Source organism: Grammomys surdaster, unplaced genomic scaffold, assembly GCF_004785775.1.
Source record: "Grammomys surdaster isolate TR1022 unplaced genomic scaffold, NIH_TR_1.0 129, whole genome shotgun sequence".
Taxonomy (NCBI): domain Eukaryota; kingdom Metazoa; phylum Chordata; class Mammalia; order Rodentia; family Muridae; genus Grammomys; species Grammomys surdaster.
In genome coordinates, this window is record NW_021604587.1 from 13,731,447 (window position 1) to 13,746,160 (window position 14,714).

Below are 14,714 nucleotides of genomic sequence, written 5' to 3' on the forward strand. Positions count from 1 at the left end.
ATTCCCCTGCTTTGTCAATGTGACCAACCCTACCTATTTCTGCTATCTCCCCAATTCTAACTCTGTGGTTTTGGTACATTGGGTGGCTAGCCTGCAAATGAAATGTCAAAGTCTAGGCATACAATGTTTGCTCATTTGATGTAACCAAGAGAGAATTAAATATGAACTTTGGCAAAAGTCTATTAATAATTGACAAATAACGGAATTGTCTGGGCATAGAAAGCAATCCATGAAAACCATCCAGTGTATCTGAGGTTGCCGTACCCTGCCACAATGTTGCCTCGACTGGTCTGCCTCAGTGATTATGAACAGCATGCCCAATCAGTACTTCAGAAGTCAGTATATGATTACTACAAGTCTGGGGCAAATGATCAGGAGACTTTGGCTGATAATATCAGAGCATTTTCTAGGTAAGAAACTTGGTTACTTCTGTTTTTATATCACTCAAAGACATTGCATGAGAATGAAATGTAGTTTTATGTGATGGCGTAAAAATGATCACCTGAATTTGTGCTTAATAGAGTAGAACATTTCCAGCATGTGAGAAATCTTGATGTCTTAAAGATTGGTGGATTGGTGGCAAACGTGAACCATACCTTTTCTTGAACTGTGAAAGTAATTAATTTACCTATACATACAAAGTGTCATAAATGCTGATGGTTACTTTGCATTAGAGTGTGACAGAGAATTCCTGTGTTGATAGACTAGGACAGCTTTAAATGCAACATAAATGCAACATAGCAGCCCTATTCAGTTGAACTAGATAAGATTATTGCTTCCCATGTTCCCATCCTGCTGGCTTTCTCAGGTATCATTCATTTTGATTATGGGTTGCCTACAGTTTTGCTTCAGATTGCAGTAAGTCTGCGTAACATCCATCTTTCACCCTTGCTGTCTCATACCTTCTGTCAAGTGCTTCATCTCAATTCCACATTATTTTCTCCAGGCTTTCATATTTCAGACACAAGACAATAGGTGTCATAGTTTATGCTTTCTTTTTGTGGTAAAAACAAAAAGTAAGATAACTTTAAAAGGGTATGTTTTCTTTCTTTCTTCTTCTTTTTCTTAGCCAAGTAGCTGAGGGGGCTTTCCCACATCTCACTCTTTCCATGCCATTCCTCTTCCACTGTTGTCCTGAGTGATGGCAGTGGGCATGGGAGTTCTCCGTTCATGATTAATTAAGCAGAAAGGGACAGAAAATATCCAGGAGTATCTGTCTTCTTTTCTATTTCTTCTTTGATCTGGAGAAAACCCACTCAGAACCGCCTTTATGTTTTTGATTAGGAGAAATTAAATCATGTTAGTCAAGGCAGTCTCTTGTTGGCGGGAGTCATGTTACACACACGTTGGTAGTAGAGCGTGGGTGGGCATAGTGTGAAGGGCGGGATGTCTTCCCAACCTCTGAAGTCCTTGATTAGGCTTTCTCTGAATCCTTCCTGAACCCACAAATGCTAGGGAAGTTGTACATGGGGAGTTGGTTAATAATGCAGGAGCTGAGAGTGCTGATCTTTACCAAATTATTATTATTGTTATTATTATTAAACTTCTTCAACATTTCTTGCTCTTATAAATATTCCTTCTTGGGTTTATGCCTCTGTGTTGCCCAGGTAAATAGATTTCCTGAGTGCTCTCCTTAAACAACATCTTAGCTCTACTGGGCTTTTATAGCCAAAGACATTCCATGTCCTTGACTGATATGTAGGGCTGATATCTGAGCACTGCTGCTGGTGGTCACCAATTCCATTTCTATGCAGCCTTCTCTACCGCTTTAGACAATTCAGCTCGTATGGTCCAACTTATTAATGTATTTATAGTCCCATTACATAACTTTGTATGTTGTCAAACTAGCCATTCACAACAGGCTGACCTGGGACTTACAGTCATCCTCCTAACTCTGCTTCCTGAGAACTACAGGAATGTGCCAACATGCAGGATAATGATTGAATTATACTTTGAACTATTTCACAGGCAAGATTGCTACAAGCTGAGGACCCAACAATGATGCAGATAGAAAGTTCCTACCAACAGAAACTTGCATTTCAACAACTACACATTGACTTAGCTTTCATAATCTAATTGTTGGAGATGGTATAAAATACCCCCCAAACAGTTCACACACACATACACACACACACACACACATACACACACACACACAAAGAAAAAGAAAGAGTAAAGGACAGTAAGACAGACTGCCTTGCTAACCCTACAAATTCTAGAAACTTTCTGAGGCATAGAAGACTTGATGTCCAAGTTTTAACCAACCACAAGAGTCTCATGGCTTTTGTGAATTTGACCACACTCCCAATAGAATACCATCCTAAGTGTGGACTAATTTATCCCCATGACACAGATACTGAAACTGGGAAAGACAAGTGCCATGTCTTTCATGGAACTTGATGATTCTTTTGTTTCTTTAAATAAATAGAAAGGCATTCAGCAAAGTTCTTCAAAGGACAGCTGGTCCTTACTCCATGTTTGTACTCCAACAAATATCAGGTGTGATCACCTCTCTGATATCTCAACTCCTCCCCTGCCTTGTGGTTCTCTCCACGACCTGTAATACCTTGATTTGTTCTATTGAGCTTGTCATGTGGAAATAGGAGAATTTCTGCTGACTTTGGTAGCATTGTCTTGATACCAGGAAGGAAATCACCCTGAGGCTTCTCATTCAGTTTCAGACAAAGGCTACAAAACAGTCAGAGACATAACGAAAGGTCAGGGTGTTTCAAAGGCATTTGTGATGTTCATCCTCTTTTTCTTCCACCAGTATAGGAGACTCTTCACCAGCACTGTTCAACAGCACACAGATCTGACAACCATATTTTAGAGTTCTGGAAACTTGGGCCACTTGTGTGACCCACAACTAGCTGGAAATGTTTTTTGGTCTGATTCGGGACTAACATTATCATGGCCAGAAATAATATCATGAAAGGATGAATAAATTGAAACACCCAGAAGGATGAAATTTCCTGTTGCAAATATGTAAGAACAAGGAAAAAGATCAGAATGCCAGGTTGCTTCATTCGGAACAGCCTGACCAGATTGGAGCTAATTTGGAAAAGTGTACTACACCATTTCTTTTCCACACTGACATAAAGGAGCCTCCTCACTCAGGTTTGTCACACACTCCCTGGCTTTTTCTGAAGGTGTTTCTGATGGAAACTTTCTCCACGGTTTGGTTCTTTAGCAGGATCATGAGATCAGAAGTAGAAGTTGCCCCTTCCTGCTGTATCTTGATTGACACTGACAAATGGGAGGTTTAAGTTCAACAATCTGCTAGATAAAAATTATGCCAGTCTCAGTTTGTTATTTGGGAAACATTACAAAGTCGATAGTGGTATTTTCAATATTATGTAAGCAGAACCATTACAGCATCTCTCCACTGATCCATGAAATAAGTGAGGAGGTAGTATTTTCAATCAATGGCTTTAAATTTGTGGAGGTAAAAGCTAAGATAAAGAAACTGGGACACTGTACGTTGGTATTTTAGGACTATAGAAAAATTAATTCCTGGTGGTTTGCCATGTAATAAGTGGGCATAAGGCTTCAGTATTATGGAATTTGTGAATTCTTTCAAGGCGTGGTTTTGTCTGTTGGAGGGAGCATGTGCCTCTCTTGAGTTTTTGATTAGTTAGAACCTAGGCCTTTGTTCTATGTGAAGTGTAGTCTGAAAGTCCTGTTGTAAATTCCTTTGTTCATTTTGGTCTTTTAAAACAGTAGTTACTCAATGGTTCAGTAGATCTCTCTGTCTTAACAGGCTCTTCCTAAAGAAGACACCACAGGAATGCAACATAAGGTTATGGTGAAGAGTTATTTGTTGTATAATTGAGGCAATAGCTAGTTAAATTTGAAGTAGTTTTGTGTGTGTGTGTGTGTGTGTGTGTGTGTGAGACTGGGGGGGGGAGGGAGTAAAAAATGCTTTGAAACTGGTAGTTTTTGTTATTTGTAAAACACCAAAACCTGGAGGATGCTTTACAAGATGTACAATTCACCTTTTCACTTGCTTTATTTAATTTTACCCAGAGACGTAGGGGTTGAAGAGTTTCTGTAATATCTGAAACAGAAAATGTATTTCTGGAAAGTATGAGCATGTAATTATTAAGGTGACTGCACCACCAAGTGGACAAGTGTAGGGCTGTTGTTTATTGACAGATGGAGCTTTGGTTTGTAAATGGGTGACATTTATAAAGGTACCTTTTACATATGCACATGCACATATGCATGTGCAGGAGCGTGCACTCGAACACACACACGCACATGTGCACACACACACACAAGGGGGAGAGAGAGAGAGAGAGAGAGAGAGAGAGAGAGAGAGAGAGAGAGGGGACTGGTGTCCCACAGTGCTGTGTGTCTTCCATTGTTCTTTTAGTCATAAATAAATATTAATATAAATGCCTTTCAAAACCTGTGTGTCTGTCCCCATTATTAAATTCTCTTCCTCTCATTCTAACAACACTCTTAGAGATGTTTGGTAATAAAATCTCCCTCCAGGGCTTCTGCCTCTCCCCCTTCACATTGGAGATCAAAGCATCGTGCTGTAAGTGTCCATGGTGAGGAACAGATTTCCAGGAACAGAAACTGTGGTGTGATGGAAAATGATGACTGTTATGATTGTCAAAGAACAGCTCAGGGAGAAACCAACCAACCAACCAGCTTAGGAACCACTCGCTAAATTTCTTTATCACTTCATTCAAGAATGCTTTGTTTTAGTTTACGTGTAAGAAATGTTAGCTTGCAAACTTCTAGGAGGTCCTCAAGGTAGAACTGCTACTGCTGTGCCTCCTCCTCCTCTTCCCCCCACCCCAGATAAAACAGGTTTTATTCAATTAAGGACTTTCTCCTCATTTCTCCAGTGTGAAGCCACTCTTCACTATATTTGCAAGAACAATCTAAACCTCATTAGAAGTAGAGTTAAACTAGAAAATCAGCATACAGGACTGTTGGTTAGGCTTATATGTGTGTTATTTATTTATTTTATTTTAATAACGCCCAGTCTTGATCTGCCTACAATGAGGAGACTAAGTGACATAAGCAAGTAGAAAATATACATTCTGCTCATAGGAAAGATAGGTTAGTCTCCAGTAAAATTTATGGATACAATTTGGCTTAATAACTTCTGTTCTGACTTTAAGGAATCACAGAAAAAATAGTTTACAATAATTTCCAAGAATTAAAAATGTTAGTTTCTATTAACTATTTTGAGGAAAGTGCTTGACTGACAAAACGAGTAACCAAAGGTTTAACTCTTCCCTCAGGCTCATTCATCAGCAGACACAGTATATTTAGTTAATAACTTTGAGGAAAATAATCATAATTTTAAAAGCAATTGCTTTGAGTTACTCTCTCTTACAGAAGGAAGATCCATACCTTCTCCAGTCTAAATGTAGCCTCTAGGACTTTGTATATCATCATCTAGGTCTGAGGAATGTAAAATAAAATCTACATTTACCCCAAAGCCTATAAGTGGATGTTCATAGTGACTCTGTTTATCATCGATACAAAATAGAAATATCCCAAGTGTCCCCCAGGAACAAATATGCAACTCAGGTTCCCTCTGGGATGTGAAATAGATCAGCCCAATGGTACAAGCTGATGATACACGCACCAGCACAGGTGGCTATGAAGGAGACTGTGTCAGGCTCAAAAGGCTGTTCACTATATGAGTCCACCATATAACATTCTTTAAAAGCAGAAATATGAGGATGAAAAATGCAGACCAATGTTGGTCAGAAGTTTGAGGTAGGGAGAAAATTTTACTATGCAAGGATAGGATTTGGCTTAATGAAAAAAATATATTGTTTTATCTCTTAAAATATATGTTAAAGTTTTGGTTACGCCTTTGAAATTTTAAAATTATATCTATTGACATTAGTATTCTTTTAAATTCCAGGTGGAAGCTCTATCCACGGATGCTTCGCAACGTTGCTGATATCGACCTGTCGACTTCTGTTTTAGGACAGAGAGTCAGTATGCCAATATGTGTTGGGGCTACTGCCATGCAGTGCATGGCTCACGTGGATGGGGAGCTGGCCACTGTCCGAGGTAGGAAGAGGGAGACAAATAGAGGCTTCCTCCTCGAACACCCTTCCCAGGATGCCTGTATATATATATTTTTAAAATTACTTTCCTTGGTTCTACCATCAACTTTCTAGCCTGTTGGTTCAGGGCAAGATCCTCTCTATGTGCTTGATTTTCCTCTGTGAAACAGGGATCAAACTAGTAATTGTTGCATTTGGTTGCTGTGGGAGGGTCACAAAAATTATACATATAAACGCCTGGCACAGAGTAGTGCCCAGTTCATGTTAGTTGTTTTATGAGTAGTAATATCAAGATCTCTAAAACTGGAGATCTGAGAACTAGCTTGCCCAAGATCTCAGGTCTTGAGTGCAGAGGTAGGGTTATTCCAAACTGAAATGATTTGCATACTGAAAGAACAAAGGCAGAGATCTAGTTGGCTCTGTTTTCTTCTATGGAATTAGAACTTGATTCTGTTTTATAGGTGGATTCTTTTCCTAGTAGAGCATTTCCCACCGTCTCAGGAAGGAGCGGAGAGGAAAGGAAAAAGACTACAAAGAAATTTCTCCCCCTGGCTAATAGATTAGCTTCCTAGTTCCCTAGCAACACTGAATATGTGAAAGGCTATACATAGACCTCTGTGCATTCTGCTTTACAGACTAAGAAGTGTGGCTGAGGAATTCCTATTTGATATCTTTTGATGCCAATTGGGCAAGAAATGAAGGGCTGAAAGAGCATGAACTCAATGCTATTTTAAAGCTTTTTAATTCTGAGAATTAAGAATCAAATGCCTCTACCTTCTTCACTGAAATGACTCCCACAGAACTCTGCCAAAAACATCAAAATTTTGCTTTGACACAGAAAGTTTGTACTGAATACAAGCATAGGTCAGAGGCTGGCAGCATCCTTGATGCTGGAGAGTCATATGCAGCCGAGTGTGCTCAGAGACCCAGGGATTAGCTGTGGTAATCCAGAAACACAGCCCCTGGGATGGAGGTGGTGGGAGATGAGAGACCAGACTAAATGAATGTAGAGGGTCGGCCTATTTAAAGAAACTTAGGGTAACAAAAGCGGAGAGATGGTCATGTTAGATTAAAACTTGAGTGCACCAAAATTTTCATAAATATCAAAAGGAATTATTCCTTAGGATATTGCAATATTTTTGAGGAATTGAAAAACAGTTGAGAAAATAAGAGACTGCAAAGGGATAATGTTCACTCCATGTCAATATCCCTCAAACAAGAAAATGATGCAAAGACAAAAGTAAGAAAATAAGAAATTCATGAATGGAGACAAGAGTCAGCCAAGGAAGATATTCCACTAATATGCAAAGGAATATAAGCCAGTATCATAATTTTATTTTCTGGATGTGAGATTATTTATTTGGTGGTGTGATTTGGGAGAAATGTTTAGTTTCCAACATGGATCAGAAGAATGGAAAGCAAGGAATGTAAGAAATAATGTGGCACTCTGTATCAAGGATTTTAGATGTGAATTCCATAGGATGCTGTAACTTTTTTTTTTTTTTGGAAAAAGATTTGAACAAGAATTTCCATGATTTTAATTTTATATGACAGATGTTAGAAGAACTGATTTCTAATTAGAGATACTATAAGAAAAATGGCAAGCATATCAAAAGAAATAAAAATTTGAAAATGGTGCAGAAATTGATTATGATCTCTGTCCTTTGTCTCTTTTAAAATCCATCTTTCCTCCTATTTCTTTTTTCTCTTTTTCAGTTTTTTTTATAAGAATTTATTGTGTATCTGAGCTTGATCCCACTGCCTCAACCTCTTGAGTGCTGGGATTACAGAGGTACTAGCTACTACTCTTGAATTATTTCAATTAGCAGTTACAATTGGTAGAAAGGCACACAATTTCATGTTTTTATTAGTGGGCAGAAACAATGTTAGGGAGACTGTGTTGGAAGATGGAGATGCTCTTTGTAATTTACTAGTTTTTCAAAGCGGTGAGTGGGAGATTACTTTATGTTCTTCTAGGTTTTAGGCCATCCTTATAAACTATATTTGAATTATTTATTGTTCAAGAAGGAGACAATGAAAAATAGATTTGAAAGAGGAGACAAACCCAGAAAACAACTCAGAGGACAGAACAGGGGGCAGCAAGTAGATCAGTGGGCAGAGCTCTCCTAGTAAGTCAGCATGGGGCCAGAGAACTTGGCATTACTGTCCAATTTTGTGGATAAATTGCTAGTGTTTCAGAGAACCGCTTTCATAACCAGTAATGTCATGCTGTAGTCTCTAACTTCCGCCCAATGGTTCCAAAGCCGCGATTCTGGTAAGCATGGGCTGGAATAAAATGAACATGCTTATTTAGAAACTGTTAGGGAGGACTATTCATCAAATGTTATGTCTTCTGGCACGCACCAGGAGCTGATATTAAGCCCATTAGTTCTTACCCTTTTAGATTTATTTAGCACAAAATGATAACCTTCTAGGCACTTGTCTAAGTACATCACAGCTGTTAGGTTCTCATATTCTCAGAAAGCCCAGAGAAGCAGCTACATTACTAAGCCTATTTTACACATGAGGAACTGAGGCACATATAAGATGCGTCACTTGCCCAGGTCTACATGATTCATAAGTGACTGGAAGTGTCCAGATCCCAGCAGTCTCTCTTCAGAACAGTGGCTCCTAACTACTGTGCGCTGCTTTGAAAATGCATCAGAAGCCATGAGTTTATAGCTTTAGGTATGTATGAAGCAGGACTCTGGGACAGTGAAACATACAATCTACCTTCGAACGAAGTGTAAAAGGCATAAGGAACAGGGTTTGGAGATCCTTGTCTTCAAGAATCTAAAACATCTGAGTCATAGCATCTGAGGTTATAAGACAGCTGTATACCAAGGACCTCCTTCAAGGACCTCCGCATTCTTCCGGTTTCCATCTGTGTTTTCACGATCATCTATGATGCGTTGTTCTTTTTAATATAGGAATTAATCAACTCAGAGCAAAGGCTATTGCTTGGTCCGTGCATGTGGGCGTGGTCTGTGAATTTGGCCACAGTCTGCGCATTTAGGTGTGGGATAATGAGTTTCTTTGGCAGGAAAAGGAGGGGTCCTTGAGCTGATGCTGCTTGACTAGGGGTTTTGAATTCATTACTTCTTCCTGCCACTGTTGGTTTCTGGAGGAAATGTGGGCCAGGATAATAGCTCAGTGAAGGATGTAGTTAGCCACAAGAAACTTTAAGCAAGAGTGGAGCAACCTTCATGTTTAGTAGATTACTCTCTGAAACGCAGGAAACTATCACAGAATCAAGAATCTATTAATTGATTTATTCCATTATTCCCAGAAAGAATTAGACAGTCTAAGTCTGATCTTTGAAAATACTGTGAAATCTGTTCAAGTTACCATGGAAGAGTTTTGTCAACCTCTTAATTATCTGACCCCTAAATTTTGTATTTCCAAGGACACAGCCTATGTTGTAAAGATAGGAAGTTGGAGCCAAGTTCAAAGTACAGAGGTTAGTTTGTGATCTCAGGACAAAATGTCCCCATCAGCCTGTCAAATGAGACTAAATGAGGGTCATTCACATCCACAGGGAAAGGTCTGACCTGTGAAATTAGCATGTTCTCGTCACAGTTCTAGATATGGCCACAGCACCACAGTCTCACATTCCTTGTGTGATTTCCAGATTTCTTCCCAGAATCTGACTCAAGGGTCCTTTACTTTGTCCTGTCACCACTGTGGGCTCAAATCGGTATGGTGTAGATTCACAAATAGTATTCCCTGTTTTCCCATGGTCTGATGGTTTTAGAATGCACAGCCCATTTTATTTTTAATTTTGAGATGCAATGAGGATGCATACAAGGTTACCCGGTAAAACTCAGGGGCCCTTTACATTGTGGTGAACAGCTAGTCACTGGATGTAAACCAGAGCTCTACATTCTAAGCATTCTAGTGTGGAGTCATGAAATAGATGCTAGAAAAGCTGACAGCAGTGGTGCATGCCACTCGATCAATTGCTCCCCAGACCCCCAGATTCTCAAAATCTTCCTCTTTCATATATAACCTCTTTCAGGAAAGCACACTCTATTCATATCTTATCATAATGAAAACCTCTCTTTTTTTGAACTAATACTTTCATCTTACACTTAATGCAAGGTCCTCAAAAATGACCTTTCAAGGCTAAGCTTGATGTTTGATGTACAGAGTAGAGGAGGTAAGGAAACTAACAGTCTGTGCTCAGTGATGGAGGCAGTGGTTGCCTGTTTTATCCCAAAGGGGGCAGCCGTGAACTTGCTTAAGCTGACTGACTGTTCCTGAGGGAGTGAGGAGAGGCTGCCAGCTCTTCAAATAGCTCAAAAGAAGCCAGCAATTTCAATTTTTTTATGTACGATTTCTTGTTTTTATATGTTGGCAAATAAATCAAAAAATTTTAAAACACTATTTGGGGCAACAGCCTGTGGGCCAAAACAAATACTTTTGTGGGTTACAACTGTCCCCTGGCTGTTCAGCAAGGACAACCAATTTATGTGCAAATTCACCACTAACTGGTTTTGCATCTTAGGGCTGCTCCTTTTCACTTTCTAGGGTTACTGCTCTCTCACTGATAAAGTGAGTAGCTTAAGGAAGCCCAGAGTTTTACACACCACGTCCCAAGGGGCTTGGTGCTGTTCTGAAGGACCCGAGAAACTTAGTCATCACAAGAGCATGCCTGCTGTTGTGGATTTAGTATTTTTAAAAAAGTTCTTTAGGAAAAGCTTTTCACTGCTAAACAATACATGAGGGAAAACCTGTCTGTGAGAAAACTGCAAAACAAAGCCATCTCAGCATGGTGGCTCATGCCTGGAACCTCAGCACCTGGAGATGGAGGTTGGGGGTGGAGGCTGCAGTGAGTTGGTAGCAGTTGGGGAGAACTACTTAGCAAAACAAAATAAACACATCAACACAAGACCCAAGAAACAAAGCCAGAGAAAGAAATCAATGAAGACAGAACTCAAAAGTCCAGAAAAGTTCCGAGGAGAGTAAATGATCTTTACACTTAAAAAAAAAAAATGGTTCTGAATAAATCACATTTAAAATTTCACCAACTACTAAAGACAGTTCAAGGTACATAACTGGCCTCAAACCTTTTCCAGGGGTTCCATCTTTTTTAAAGTGTGGTTTAGGGCAGTGATTGGACAGCTTGAACAGGGTGAGCACCCGTGTGCACGTGTGATTGTTTCTCACACTGCACCCCTGGGATATAGAATAGGAGTGGAAGCATATTTAACTTTGAATCTTGGTGAAGACACAGATAAATATTTGGTAAATATTTCAGAAATTCAGAATATAATACTTCAAAGCCTGTGGGAAGATAACTGACATTTATTGAACCATTGATGTGTCTCAGATTTTTAAATTTATCTCATCTATTGCTTAACACTGTCCTAAACCACATCCACCCAAATCCCTAAGGTCTGACCTTTAACCCTATTAATGCAGAAACTGAGGCTGGGTGACATTTTGCTCAATGTTTTTTTTTTTTTTTTTTTTAAAGATTTATTTTATTTGTATGAATACACTGTAGCTGTCTTCAGACACACCAGAAGAGGGCATCAGATCTCATTACAGATGGTTGTGAGCCACCATGTGGTTGCTGGGAATTGAACTCAGGACCTCTGGAAGAGCAGCTGTTGCTCTTAACCTCTGAGCCATCTCTCCAGCCCCCTTGCTCAATGTTTTTATCCCATTAGTCGATGCTGACTGTGATAAACTGATCAACCACCGATATTTCCCAATATCATTAATTGGGGCAAGAGGCCCAAGGCAAGCCCTATGTGCCAATCTAGGAATATTAATCAAAACCATAGCAGTTCTACTTTTGATTTTTGAGAAGAAGGAATAAACCAAAGACAATGAAAGCCACTAGTAAATACTTGGTTGTCTTGTATCAACAGAAACGAAAGTCTCTAAAACTCTTGTGAAGTAGAGGGGTGTGGCAGGGAGCATCACAAAAAAATTTTTAAGGCATTATGCTGTGACTAAATGATTTGCTGCAAAACATTGTTTAGCCTTATTAATCTACCGTAACAACTGGAAATTGTTCTAATAGTGAATGGTAAATGTCTATAAATAAGAGACTTTAGCTTCCACTCTCCTTTTTCTTTTTCATTTTTGTCTTTATTCTTCAAGGAAGAAATCACTTCTGTATTTCACATATTAAAGGCACTAGCAAACAGTGATCATCAATCTTAGTAGCTGACAAATTAGGTGCTACAAACCAAATTAGATTTGGTTTCTGTGTGGCAAGATGGGTAGACCACTCTGATATAGTTAGATTTGGTTTCTGTATTGCAAGGTGGGTAGAACACTCTGATCTCTTGTCTCTTTCATGGTCAGCCTAGCTGTTAATAGCTGAGCTATCTCTTCAGCCTCAAATCTGATTTCTCAAATGCTTGTTGCTATGTTACAGGTGTTACCAGGGAAGCTCGCTCATTGTCTGCATATAGTGACCATCATCAAACTTTACTGTCTTCCATGGAGGTGCATAAGCCTCCTTATTTATTGGCTTTAAACGTGGGGAATAATAATGAAAAAAATTATGTATTCTTATATTTCTAGCTTGTTATGTGGACAAAGACCACACGAGGGAGTGCTGGGACCTTATATAGAGAAAGTCACCACTGTCTAATGCGTTCCAGGAACGCTCAGCGTATTAGCAAATTCTTATTAAACTGTCAAAAAAAAGTTTTTAACGAAATCTCCTCCGCTGGATGCAATTAGAGGCTATCACACAGGATTTGATGGACCATAAAACTATTACATCTGAACACTTTCTTTTTGAGCCTAACACATTCCAAAGTGAAGTTTGGGATTCAGCTGTGATTGGCCACCTATTAAGATGCAGGTGGAAGGGAGAGACACAAAGAGCTACACACTCCAGAGAACGGATCGCAGCGGAGGAGCGCGTTCTAGCTGTTGATTTTTCTGGATTTTCCGAGATTAAGTGGTCAGCCTTAGCACCGATGGAAAGAGCACTCAGCAGGAAAACATTGTCATTTCCTTTGCTTCCAACTCAAAACGATGCCGTTTTGAAAGTTTTATTGATTTATATATTTATGTGTTATTCTAGGTGACCAGGGAGATATATACATTTCAACATTCCTACTAGGAAAAGAACTTCATTGTTCTCAGTTTTACGGAATCCAGGCAAAGCAGTGGGGCTTGCTTAAAAAGCCCCATTTTTGACTTTTCTGAAAGTGGAGGCTATTTGCTGTCCTAGGTGTAATGTTTGGATTTTACATCTCTGCCATTCTCCTCAAAATGGGCCTGCGGGACTGTTGCCGTTTTCATTTGACTGTGGAGGAGAAGGAGATCCGTGGGCAAGGAATAGTCAGCGGTAGACAGAAGAATTTAATCTAGGTCTCTCTCTCTCTCTCTCAACTCTGCCCAATATTTTGTCCATTTTTACTAAGAAGAAATGAAATTAGGAACAAAGTGTGAGGATCATCTCACGCTTTCTCCAAATTATGTTAGCTAACCCTTTGGAAGGCAATATCTTATTTTGGTAAAAACAAAACAAAAATCCAAGCATACCAACAAGTAAATTAAAAATACAAAAATAACCAGTCCAGTCCATGCTTTTTAAAAAATCCTTACTTCAAGCAATTTTAGCTCAGTTTTATGGTTTGAATCTGCTTTTCCAGCATTCAAAAGTAATGGGTGGAGCACACTTCATATGCACTAAACACACACACACACACTCCACTCACATGCAAACACTATATGAAAGACTACTATACCATATTGCTTGTAGATATTCCTGACTTAACAATAGATGGTATCCTGGTAAACCCATTTTAAGTTGTTCAGATAAAATGTATGGAATGCACTGAATTTGCTGAACCCCACAGCTTAGCAGTTCACATGGATTGTTTGTCTTGACTTTCTCTTGATGACTGAAAGTTGTAGCTCACAGCTAGTGCACAAGCAAGAGAGAAGCATTTGGCCTATTGCTGAGCTGGGAAAATAATAAGGTTCAAAGTTTGAGGTATAGGTCCTACTGAATGAATAATATTTTCTTTCTGCCATGAACTAGGAAACCATAAGCTGACCTGTTGTAAGTTAAGGAGAATCTGTAATTAAACAAACAATTTCATGTCTAAAAATTCATAAAAGCTGACATTCCATTTTTTTCTGAAAGTTAAATTCAGTATCAAAAACAAACTTCAGGAAATAAAGTTTGTTCATCAAAAAATGAGTATTAAAAATTAGAATCTGGCTGTATTATAATTAGAACCATCATCAAGTGGTATGATATTAAGGATTGGCTACAAAAGTGTAAGCAATTGAGTAGCTTTGTGAAGAGCATGAGATTGCTTTTGTGACTTCTTAGTGGATGTTGGATTGTGGCAGTGAGCAAGTGGATTGTAGTGTGTCCCACCATTGAGGGAGTTACGCTGTGAGAATTGATTGAAGTCACCAGGGATAGCCTCAGTGATCTTCAAAATCATTCAGCATTAGGAAGTGTCTGACTGCAGGGTGGTCTCTTTCTCACTATCTGCCAGTTATATCAGGACTGGACCACTCAGCACAGGGGAATGACAAGCAGGTGAGGTGATGTTTTACTATATCACAGTGTTGTACCCTAGCGATGGGCTGGAACAAGACAGGCAGGTCTAAGGAGTCACTGGATCCGATGGGTCTTTACACACACTTCTGTTTGTTAACCAAAAAAATCTCAAAGTA

At 39.2% G+C, this 14,714-nt stretch overlaps 1 protein-coding gene across 1 annotated transcript in view; it reads left to right on the plus strand.

Annotated features, from left to right (window-relative positions):
* Positions 1 to 238: 238 nt before the first annotated feature.
* Hao1 (hydroxyacid oxidase 1) overlaps positions 239 to 14,714 on the plus strand; it is a 49,854-nt gene continuing 35,378 nt past the window's right edge. The window contains exons 1-2 of the mRNA XM_028757014.1: positions 239 to 410; positions 5,897 to 6,048. Coding sequence (XP_028612847.1) covers positions 274 to 410; positions 5,897 to 6,048 — 289 coding nt within the window. The 5' untranslated portion in view covers positions 239 to 273. The remainder of the gene's footprint in view (positions 411 to 5,896; positions 6,049 to 14,714) is intronic.